Raw genomic sequence first — 12,102 nt, forward strand, 5'->3', positions numbered from 1 at the left:
TTTTGTGTATCACTGTTTTGCTAAAAGTTGGTCTCAGGCCAATGAGCAATTGATGGTCTGTTCACAGTGAGCTCCTGGCCTTGTTTTGACTGATCATAGGAGGTCCTTCATCACCTCTTTCCACAGATGGAGTCCGTTTTATTCCCGTGTATTCTAGATTCAAAGAGTATCTCAGGGCAATGATCTCAGATAGATAGTCTCTAGTGTTCTGGTTTGTCTGGTTTTCAGTTTTGTTTTTTAAGAATTTGGATTCTATTCCATATTTTTTTCCCATTCTGTCTGGGACCAACTGTTGTGTCCTCAGTCAGAACAGTCAGTGGTGCTAGCTGGGTACCACAGAGTTCTCCTAGTCTCAGGGTAGATGGGGTTATATCTCTTGTAGACTTGTTTCTTCTCTATGTTTTTAGTTCACTCCTCAGAAGGAAGATTGGGCAATCTACTTCCATAGAGATACCGCCTTGGAAACCCAAGGAGGGGTGGCTATGAGTTGCAATCGAGTAGATGGTAGTGGGGGTTTTTTTGTTTATTTTTAATGCTTTGGTTAACTTCTTCCCATTTTGCTCCTGGTGAGTTGAGACTCATAGTTATATCTTAGATAGCTGTTTGCATGCTTTTAAGGCTCCAGATGCTATTCAACTTCACTAGGATGCAGATCATGATTTTTGTGAACAGTATTATGCCAGTTCACTAAATTGTCCCATAACACTATGGTCCTAAGCCTTCAAACCCAGAAAAAATAATGTTGAAAGGTGTTTGGCTATATCTGAGGAACACTCATTCTGTGTCTTGAATGAATATATGTGCCTGCACCTAAATATTTTTATTTGCACGTACCCATAGCTTTGGTAGTGTAGTGCCTAAGGCATTTGACTGCTAACCAGGAGACTGACAATTCAAACCCACCAGCCACTCGTCAGAAGGAAGACTGGGTAATCTATTTCCATAGAGATACCACCTTGGAAAACCAAGGAGGGGTTGCTATGAGTTGAATGAACTCAATTACAGTGAGTTTGGTTTGGTTTTACAGATATATGACCAAACATGCCATCAAGATGTATTGATTGTCATTGATGATTGGAATGCGGAAGTTGGAAACAAAGAAAAATCATTGGTAGTTGGAAAACACAGCGTTGGTGATAGAAATGACACCAGAGATCATGTGATAGAATTTTGCAAATACTTTTTTGCATTGCAAATACTACTTATTCATTGCAAATACCTTTTTTCAACAACATAAATGGTACTAAACATGTGGGCCTGCCAGATGGAATACACAGGAATCAAATGGACTCCATCTGTGGAAAGAGGTGATGGAGGAGCTCAATATAATCAGTCAAAACCGGCCAGGAGCTGACTATGAACAGACCATCAACTGCTCATATGCAAGTGCAAAGTAAAGGAAAAAAAATCAAGCCAGTAAGAGCCAAAATACAACTTTGATTATATGCTATCTGAATTTAGAGGCCAACTGAAGAACAGATTTGAAGCACTGAACAACAATGACCAAAAAACAGACAAGTTGTGGCATGACATCAGGAACATCATACATGAAGAAAGCACAAGTTTATTTAGAAGACAAGTGTGGTAGTTAAAGTTATCTGTCAACTTGGCTGGGCCTGGTTTTGAGTGGCTAGGCAGCTGGATGTAGTTATTCCCCAGGATGAGACTGATAATCAGCTCCATAGTGGAATCTAAAATCAGCAGCTGAGTAGCTGCCTTAGGGATGTGGTCTGCTTCCAGTGTGTAAAAAGAAGCATTGAGAAAGGTCTCCCTAGCTTTTTGCACATCTGGATCCTGCATTTGGCTGAGTCTTCATCTTAATGAACTGCCATGTTGTGGGGTGATCTTAGGACTGTTAATGAACTTGAATGAGTGGCCTGCCGTGTTGCTTGATAATTTGGGGACTATGACATTTTACTTGTCGACCTTGGGTTTGTCAGACTCAGCAGCCAGCAGCTGTCTGAGTTAAAAGAAGCCTCCAGCTTCAGCGGGCCAGGAATAAGAGAGCTGAAGCCAAAGATCAAGGATTTTTCACCCAACCCCTAGAGCTGGCACTTTGAACTCAAGACTTCTACCCTCCTAAACTGTAAGAGAATAAATCCCTGTTTGTTGAGACCACCCACTTGTGGTATTTTCTGTTAGAGCACCACTAGAAAACCAAAACAACAAGAAAGGAAGAAAGGATCAAAATGGATGTCAGAAGAGACTCGGAAACTTCCTCTTGAATGGAGAATAGCTAAAGCAAATGAAAGAAATGATGAGATAAAAGAGCTGAACAGGAGAGGGTGGAGGAAAGCATTATAATGAAATTCATCAACCAGGAGTTAGAAAACCAAAAGGGAAGAATACACTCAGCATTTCTCAAGTTGAAAGAACTGAAGAAAAAAATTCAGCCTCAAGTTACAATTTTAAAGGGCAAAATGTTGAACAATGTAGGAAGCATCAGAAGAAGATGGAAGGAATACAAAGAGTCACTGTACCAAGAAGAATTGGTTGATGATAAATCATTTCAGGAGGTAGCATATGATCAAGAATCAATGATATTGAAGGAAGAAGTCCAAGCTGCACAGAAGGAATTTGAGGGGCAGAGGCTCTAGGAATTGACGGAATAGCCACTGAGATGTTTCAACAAACAGATGCAGTCTGGAGGCACTTACTCATTTATGCCAAGAAATTTGGAAGACAGCTTATCTGGCCAAAAAACTAGAAGACAACTATATTTGTGTACAGAGAAAAGTGATCCAACAGAATGAAAATTATCAAACAATATCATTAACATAACATGCAAGTAAAATTTTGCTGAAGATACTTCAGAAATGGTTGCAGCACTATATTGACAGGGAACTTCCAGAAATGCAAGGTGGATTCAGAAGAGGACATGGAATGAGCGATATCATTGCTAACGTCAGATAGAGGTTGGCTGAAAGCAAAGAATACCAGAAAGATGTTTACCCAGAATATGTTGCTGCCAGGTGAGATTCAATGTAATTGAACAGAGTGGAAAACCCACAGATGGAGTCCTGGGGCCCTGGTGCAAAGCAGATGGGACATACCCACTCAGATGGGAATGAAAGGAAAGTCACTCACAAATCTCAAGGAACACGTTGCTGTAAAGCGCATACTCGTGAGGCAAGGGCAGAATATTTTCCTCTCCGTGTTTGGTGGAGCACAAGGAACAGGCCACCTAGGTGCAGAGAAGACAAGAGGCTCCATCTGCTTCTCTAATGTCCTCCACCTCATGTGCACCTCAAACTTACCTTTGACACTGGGTTTAGGTAGTTGTTAATTTTATTAGGTTAACCAAAACCAAACCCTTTAACATGAGTCGATTCTGACTTATAGTGACCTTATAGGACAGAGTACGAATTTCCAAAAGGGTTTTCAAGGCTGTAATCTTTAGGGAAGCAGACTACCACATCTTTTTCCCAGGACTGGTGGGTTCAAACTGTCGACCTTTTGGTTAACAGCCATGTGCTAACCAGGACTCCTTATGAGGTTTACCATTTTGTATGAAAATGCAAAAGGAACATGGAAAGGCCAGGAAACTTGGAAGACAGCTACCTGGCCAACCTACTGAAAGAGATCCATATTCATGCCCATTCCAAAGAAAGATGATCCAACAGAATGTGAAAATTATCAAAGAATATCATTAATATCATACACAAGTAAAATTTTGCTGAAGGTAATTCAAAAACGGTTGCAGCAGTGTGCTGAAGGGGAAATGCCAGACATGCAAGCTGGATTCAGAAGAGGATGTGGAATGAGGGATAGCATTGCTGATGTCAGATGGATCTTGACTGGAAGCGAAGAAAATCAGATGTTTTCCTATCATTATGATAAATGGAGAAAAGACTGAAGTTGTCTGGGATTTCATTTTATTTGGATCCACAATTAACACCCATGGAAGTAGCAGTCAAGAAATCAGATGTCGTATTTTACTGGGCAAATCTGCTGCAAAGACCTCTCTTAAGTATTAGGAAGTCACTTTGAAGACTAAGGCATGCCTCACCCAACCTATGGCATTTTCAGTTGTTTCATATGCATGTGAAAGCTGGACAACGAGTAAGACTGAAAAAGAGTTGATGCCTTCAAATTGTGGTGTTGGCAAAGAGTACTGAAAGTACCACAGGAACGCCACAGGGCATCTCCCCAAAACACCTCGGGTTCACTGTGTGTCAGAATGGCCCAGCAGCAGTGAGTTTGTTACCTTCTCTTGAGAAACACTAGATGGCACTCTTATCCTTAGGTTTTTTTTCCCCAGTACTGCTCAGAAGTTGTTTGCTTGGTCTCTGGAATTGAATGTGCATGCACTGAATTGGCTGAGGGGGGGGGGGCGTAGTTTAGTTATTCAGAGTCACTGCCTTAAGTGGTAGAGCTCGAGATTCCTGTGTTGATAGTGTGGCATTTTCTATGTCTTTCCCTCACTGACACCCCTGTACAGACACTCCCATGGTGTCTTGCTGTGGCCCATATCCTTTCGCCTGTCAGTCTGAAGTATCTCCTTTCTCTGCTGCCTTTGCAATTCTTCCCAGTCCAACTGCCTATCCGTCATAGGCCTCAATGAGATTCAACAGCACTCTCATGCAGCACCAAAGGCTCCCTTCACCCCTTCCTAAATGTGTGGTCCACTCACTACCACAGCCAATTAGGAGCTCTGTTAGTGTATTGCTTCAGGCACTTGCCTGCTAACCAGAAGGCTGGCAGTTCAACCCACCAGTCACTCCTCGGAAGGAAGGTTGGGCAATCGACTTCTGTAGTGATACCGCCCAGGAAACCCAAGGAGGGGTCGCTATGAGTTGGATCCAACTCAATGGCACATAACAACAACAACAACAATAAAATCAAGCTAGAACTTCATATTAGCTCCTTTTCTGTGTGCCACGTGCAGAGCATTAGCTAGACCCTGTCCCGAAATGGCTGTGATGAGGGAGCACTCCTGATGTTCGGGGGTAGGATCTCCCACCTTCTTAACCAACCCTATTCCTCTTCTCCCTTGCTTCTGGACTCACCTCGATTCTTCAATACCTCGCCTGATGTCCAGAGTTCTGAGATCTCAGCCTGAGTGAGTTAGTTACTGGGGAGTACATGGGTATACCCACTCACTTCACCATCTTGCCCTGTCTCCCCTTGGATAATTTTTTTAATATTATGAATTATCCATTTCCCTAAGGTCTCCATTCTTAACCTTCTTAAAATTGTAGTGTTCTGTAGTTATTTGGCTCAGATTATCGAAGAAGAGATCACCTAGCAAGACACACAGGGCCTCCTGGCTTTACAAGTGTGTGAAAAGGGAAATCCATGTTTACATATTGGAACATGGGGGGAAAATTTACTTTCAAGAACATGTTCCAAGATTAACAAACTTGAAAACCAATGGACTAGAATATCTCCCAGGCTTCTTTGACTAAGATTCTATAAGCTTCAAAAGTACAAAAAAGAATGTTGTTGTTATTGTTGTTATGTGCTGTCGAATCAGATCAGACTTATAGTGACCCCTTTTTGGGTTTCTGGGGCCGTATCACTACAGAAGTAGATTGCCCAGCCTTCCTTCCGAGGAGTGACTGGTGGGTTGAACCACCAGCCTTCTGGTTAGCAGTCAAGTGCCTTAGGCACTATACTACCAGAGCTCCTACAAAAAAGAATAGGGTCTTTAAAATTTTTTAAATGAATTTTATTTTAAGAATTTTCACAATTAGGTCATTAGAGAGACACTAAAGAAGATGTAGAGAATGGTAGAAGCATGATTAAAAAAAAGATAAATATCTGTGGTATAGACAATTCTCTGTCAAATGTCTATAAAATGCTTTACTGAATTAGCTCCTTGCCTAAGGCACTTGACTGCTAACCAGAAGGCTGGCGGTTCAAACCCACCAGCCACTCCTCGAAGGAAGGTTGGGCAATCCTACTTCTGTAGTGATACCACCTCAGAAACCCAAGGAGGGGTCGCTGTGAGTAGGAGCTGACTCAAGGCACTTAACAACAACAACAATGCAACACAGTGCTTTAGTCCTAGAGTCAAATAGGAATACAAGTAGATAGAAATATACCTTAGTCAATTATAAACTTGGAAAAAAGAAGAATTTGCTTTGGAATTTCACAGTGCCCCTTGAGGAAACTGAAGTCACACTGCCACTTTCTCCAAGCTTTCATTGACAGTCACAGTGAAGAAATTATTCCCTCCCCTAGCAACTAGCTAAACTTTGAAACCATCTCTCTGTGCCCTGTAAAATAAACATTCCCAGGAAGCAACTTTTCCTCCAAGGTCCTTATCTGGCAAGGAGCCACCTAGAGAGTGATTGTTGAAATGTGAAAATTATTTGAATGGGAAAGGTGGAATAGCACTCTCTGAGTTTGCACTCTGTCAGTAGGCTTTAATTGATAAATAATAGTTTTAGCCACAGACTGAGGTGTTAAGTAATTTTGTTTATGTGGTAGAAAGTCATGAAGCACAAAGAAGCTATTAGTAAAGCCTGGATGACTTGAGTTTCATTTAACAAAATAGCCAAACAGATGTTCTTTCAAGGTTCAGTGTTCTCAAACACAGATACACTACTCACACTCCAAGTACCCCAAAGCATTTTCACAGGAAGTTGTTTTCTTTATGACCTAATTTAAGTGGTAGCAACATTTTTTAAGGGAGAAATTGGTACAAGAATAACACTAAAAAACAGGCTTTTCAGAATGTAGTATCATTTACACAGTAGCTTTATGTTATAGTTGAATTTTGCATTTTTGTAAATGATTTTGTGATTAAGATTTGTCTCATGTGATTGAACCATTTTTAGATAATTGAGTAGATGAATGGATTATTTTAGTTGTTTTCTGTACCACATAGTTTTCCATGCACAACATTGTCATAGATTATAGCTTGTTGAGAGAAAGCAAGAAAGTGAGATGAAAATCATTCTAATTCCAATCATATTTTTCTTAGCAGAAGTTTTCTTTGAAGCAAAAGCCATAACCATTTGCTAGCATATTCCAGGTATCCAGGGTGTACCACAGAGCACTGAACAGAGGAAACAAAAAATAATATGGTGGCAACAGCACATACCTTTCATTAAATCGTGTGCCTTTTTACCAAGTGGTGTCCCAGTCAAGTTGCTTGGCCAGTTTTCCAGTTTCTTACCAGATTATCCAATGGGCACTTTTCTTTAAAAGTAAAGTACAGTCAATCCAGTATAATATTCAGTGTCATATAATACAAACATCATAAATATGGATATTTTAAATCTGTAATCATCTCAGATGATAAGAACAGCTTTTCATACAGACATTAATGATGCATCTTGTCTATGATATTTTTCCAATCTGTAAGAAATGGACCCTAGGAATGTGCAATTGCACAGTGTCTCTGGCTTGAACTGCACTGAAAGAATAATGAAGACTATTACTGATGGTCTTGCAAGCTTTGAAAATTAATGATGCTACCATTTGCCAAAAGGTTCTTTTCCCATTATGTATGTCAGCTTCATTTCTAAATGTGTCTCACAATTGAGTCAAGGGTTTTAAGTAAATATGAGAAATTAGTTTCTGTTATAATTTGAATCACTGAGAAAACCTCTTACTATCTCGGAAGGAAGGTTGGGCAATCCTACTTCCGCAGTGATACTGCCTCGGAAACCCAAGGAGGGGTTGCTATGAGTCGGGGCCAACTGACAGCACACAACAACAACAACAACAAAGATAATATATAAAGCAAGAAGACTTTTTTCAAAGTTAGTGGGAAGCCCTTAGGGTCATTGCTCTGTCTCTAAGTGTGGAGTCCTGGTTTCTCACACTTTTGAACTTGGATGAAAAGTTTGCATGGGGACTAGACAAGCACTATAACTGAACTATCTGAGGGAATTATCCATTATGAGATCACATCATATGTACATTTAAGTCTGTAAGTTAGTATAGAGAGGAGGAAATTGGGGAGGCGTGGGTCTTCACACTCAAAAAGGCTCTCTTTGCTGTCCTCCAGCTGCATCCTTCCCTACAAAGAGGGAAATACATGGGGTCAAGGTGATATAGTTGCCCAGAGTTCAAGACCCCAGAAGTCCCAGCCCCAAAGACCTCAATCCTACTTCCAGGACTCCCAAGCACAGTTGGAAACATCAATGCAAAAATTATAGGCACAGGAGAGGCCAAGGGGCTACAATAGGCATCCATGGTGGGCCATGGTCCAGGAATCAACTTTCTGCAACACCATGTTCCAGTGGAACTCTGAGGAGTGAAAATCTGGCTCATTAGGTCATTTGAAAACTTACATGTCATGGCAGGAGGATAGACCATATTTTAACAGTTTGTTAGCTTGCTTTATAATGTTTAAATATTTAAACATACAGTATATAGATCTCCATCTGGGTGCTTGCCTCAGGCCTCATAAATGTTCTGCAGAGGCTTGTATCATCCTACTCACCATTGTACTCAATGTGAAAGGCTCCTAGTGATGAATGTGAAATGTCAGTTGTGAATTCCTTAGTTGGTCTCGATGCTTTGCATAGTGCCCCCAAAGGACAATGTGATTTCTACTGTTTAAAAATGCATTTTTGTTCAACTTGGTGCCCAAACACAAGCCAACTACTTGTTTCATGCTCAACTAAAGAAACAACAATTTGTTTTAGCACTGTTGAGTAGAGGAAAAGCAGAGGGGACTGGCCCTTGAGTGTGCAGCTATACTGGGAGACCGTCTGGCACTGTACTTTATGGGTGGTCTAAGCAGTATTCAGTGCTCAGCTGCTAAATAAAAGGTCAGTGGTTTGAATCCACCAGCAGTTCCACAGGAGGAAAGACCTTGCAATCTGCTCCCATGAAGATTTCAGCCTAGGAAACCCTATGGGGCAGTTCCACTGTCATGTAGGCTCACTACAAGTTGGATTCTCCATGAAGGCACACAACAAGAAATTTTCATCATATGTAACTTTCTACTAACCCAGTAAACAGCAATTCCATTCAAGTCAATCTAGCTACCCTCAGGTACAGTCAGGTATGACAATGACCTAGTCAAAAGAAACAAGATTTCTTCTTCTAACAAATCCTAAGTTTAACAGACCTCATTACCAACAAAGTCTTCTTCATATAATTATTATTAACACTATCATATTTTTGTTGTTGTTAGGTGTCATTTAGTTGATCTCAATTCACAATGACCCCATAGGGTTTCCGGGACTGTAGTCTTTTCTGGAGCAGATTAAAATGGAGCCGCTTGATGAGTTTGAACCACCAACATTTTGATTCACAGATGAGCACTTAACTGATGCATCACCAGGGCTACCATTATCACATTATACCTTTTTTTGTATTTAAATTTAATGGCAATGAATTCTGACTTATTAAGTCATATTAATATTAGATCCCCTTTTCTCCCAGAGGTGACCCTGCTGCTTCCAACCCCACCTCCATCCTGACTTTTCTGGTTTAGATAATTTACTTCTGTTCACATCTTCCCACAGGGCTTATTTTTCAAACTTGATTAAGCTTTCTATAGGATCTCAACTTCTCCACATCACTTTGGAGACTAAACACAAAGTGGATACACTACATTGAGTATAACTGACCCCCAAATTCCACCCAGCATCTTGTTAAAATACAAATTCAGTAGACCTGCTATTCCGTTTACTAAAAAGCTTCTGATGGTGACAATGCCGGTGGTCCTGGGCCACACTCTGAGTAGCAAAGTGCTGCAAGATTTCATCACAGAGAACAGAAAAACAAAAACAGCAGTGCCTGTCCTACTCCCCCAGGTCCCACTCCCCACAGGTGATCATTTTTTGAGCAGTAAACTTCATACTGATACTGGAGTTTCTTGATTTAAAAAATTTTTTTAGACATTTAACTCTTGAATTCATTCCACAAAGGAGATCAAGCTATGGCTCTCTTTTACCAGCTTTCCATACAATAATTTTCCAAATCTTTACAATATTGTTATAAACTATATCTTGGTTTAACGAATGTACTCAATGTTTACATTGCTATGATTATTGCTAACAACTGAGACATGGAGCCTACTGTGATTGTATTTCCAGCCTTGAATTGCTTTTCATTTTCCTTGGATTTAATAGTTGCCTCAATTTTTCATTTGATTTTTTTTATCATGTTATCTGTCACTAATGTAGCCCCCAACTTTCCTTCAGAACTAGAAAAAATTTTTCACAATATAGTCAAATATACCAATTTATGAATTCTTTTTTTTTTTTCCTGGGCACATCCTAATGAAACCCTTTATCCTCCTCCTGCTCCAATTTGTACTGGTTATCCTCTGATGCTATCACAGAATTTTTTTTTGAACCTTCCTCCCCCAGCATCCTGGGAAGCCCCACCCCTTATCCTGACTGTCTACCAGTGCCCTTGTGCTCAACTCTCCTCTATTTTCCAGCTTCAGAGGAGCTTAGTCCTTCCAACCCCTGAGGACTAAGGCACAAGGGCCTCTTATTGTTGTTACCCTCGTTCCACACTCCCCACCTCCCTCTCTCTCCCTCTCTCTCCCTCTCTGGGGCATTGAGCTCTCAGGTTTTACTTTATGGTAAAGTATATAAAACTCCAGCTGTTACTTTATTGGAGTTTCTGGAGAAAGCAGAGGAAAATGGATATATTCAGCTACCATGTTTAAGCAGGAAAAAGTCTCGCTTTCTTTTTAAACAAATTCGTTGAGACATCAAGACCTGTTTCTATTACAAATACACAGAGATGGCTTGTTTTTATTAATACTTGGTAAATCAAAAATATCAATTTTCAAAATTTAAAAACAAACAAGAATGATTTGTCTAAAGGTGAACTGAGGAAAATATATTGGCTTTTTTTTTTTACAAAAAAACATATTGTTCATGGAAATGAAGGTATTTTTCAAACCTTATATATACTTTAAATAAATTTTAAAATGAGGGATTGCAATCAATCTGTCACGAATCTGTTTTTGTCACGAAACAGAATGTGAATGAATTGTTGAATGGAAAAACAATTTACTCTATAAACTTTCACTCAAATCACAATAAAAAGTTAAAATAAGAGTGCAATCAAAAAGGAATGTTCAATAAGAGGGGATGTTTTGGAGCATATCTATTTATAGGTTTATTAATATTTATAGAAACAGGCCTAATCATAATAGATAACAGACATGCATTTGTAAGATAAAAAAATGTTTCTTTCTCTCTTAGGGCTGTCACATGGTGACAGAAGAACTTCATTCCATAACCTTTGAGACGCAGATCTGCCTCTATGGCCTGACCATCGATTTGGAAGTATGTGTTTCAAGGAACATCTATCTACCACTTACTAATAATATTTTCAGGAATACGTCCGCATTTATAGATGAAATCCTACTCTTTTCTAGGCTTTCTACATCACCTAATCATTATTTTTTACTTAATGTAGACAAGCAGCATGTTAAATATTCACTAAATAGTCAACATACTTTTTCTGGTTAAATTACTATACATCATAAAATTGCATGGGTATTATAAATTTGCTGTATATTGAATAATATGTTGCCTAGCTGGCATTTTTCTGGGATTTCCTGAGTCATGGACACTCTCTGTGGAAGGCCCACAGAGAAATGAATGTTCTTGAGCCATGTCATGGAGTGGTATAGTTTCAGTTCATGACTTCTACATAAAAATCTTCGAGAAGAAGATTTTTAAATGTAATGAGAAACGACAAAAGATAGGAACATTAATGGTACATTTGTTAATGAGAAACGACAAAAGATATGAACATTAATGGTACATTTGTTTTGATCCTCTTATAGCAGTTACCACTAAGCCTGAAGAAGAAGAAAAAAAAAACTTCGCAACTAAGTTGAACATGACTGACTGTGAATTCCTTGAAGGCAGGAAATCATGTTGCATTTATTATTCAATTGCCAGTGCCTAGAACAAGTCCTGACACACAGTAGAGATTCAGTATTTGTTAAGTAAACAAATGAGCAAGTGCATGAATGAACAAACAAACATGATCTCACACACTCTGAATCTGACTCTACTTGTGGTGAACAGTTTAAGCTCTCAGCTGCTGACTGAAAGGTTGGTGGTTTGAACCCACCCAGCAGCTCCATGGGAGCTCTGGTAGCGTAGTGCCTAAGGCACTTGACTGCTAACCAGAAGGCTGACGGTTCAAACCCACTAG

At 39.7% G+C, this 12,102-nt stretch overlaps 1 protein-coding gene across 1 annotated transcript in view; it reads left to right on the forward strand.

Moving 5' to 3' along the window:
- Positions 1-12,102, forward strand: part of STAT4 (signal transducer and activator of transcription 4) — a 140,311-nt gene that overhangs the window by 115,549 nt on the left and 12,660 nt on the right. Inside the window, exon 14 of the mRNA XM_007939151.2 lies at positions 11,136-11,219. Coding sequence (XP_007937342.1) covers positions 11,136-11,219 — 84 coding nt within the window. The remainder of the gene's footprint in view (positions 1-11,135; positions 11,220-12,102) is intronic.

This window comes from Orycteropus afer, unplaced genomic scaffold, assembly GCF_000298275.1.
Source record: "Orycteropus afer afer isolate SDZICR_OR568_19922 unplaced genomic scaffold, OryAfe1.0 scaffold00001, whole genome shotgun sequence".
Classification (NCBI taxonomy): domain Eukaryota; kingdom Metazoa; phylum Chordata; class Mammalia; order Tubulidentata; family Orycteropodidae; genus Orycteropus; species Orycteropus afer.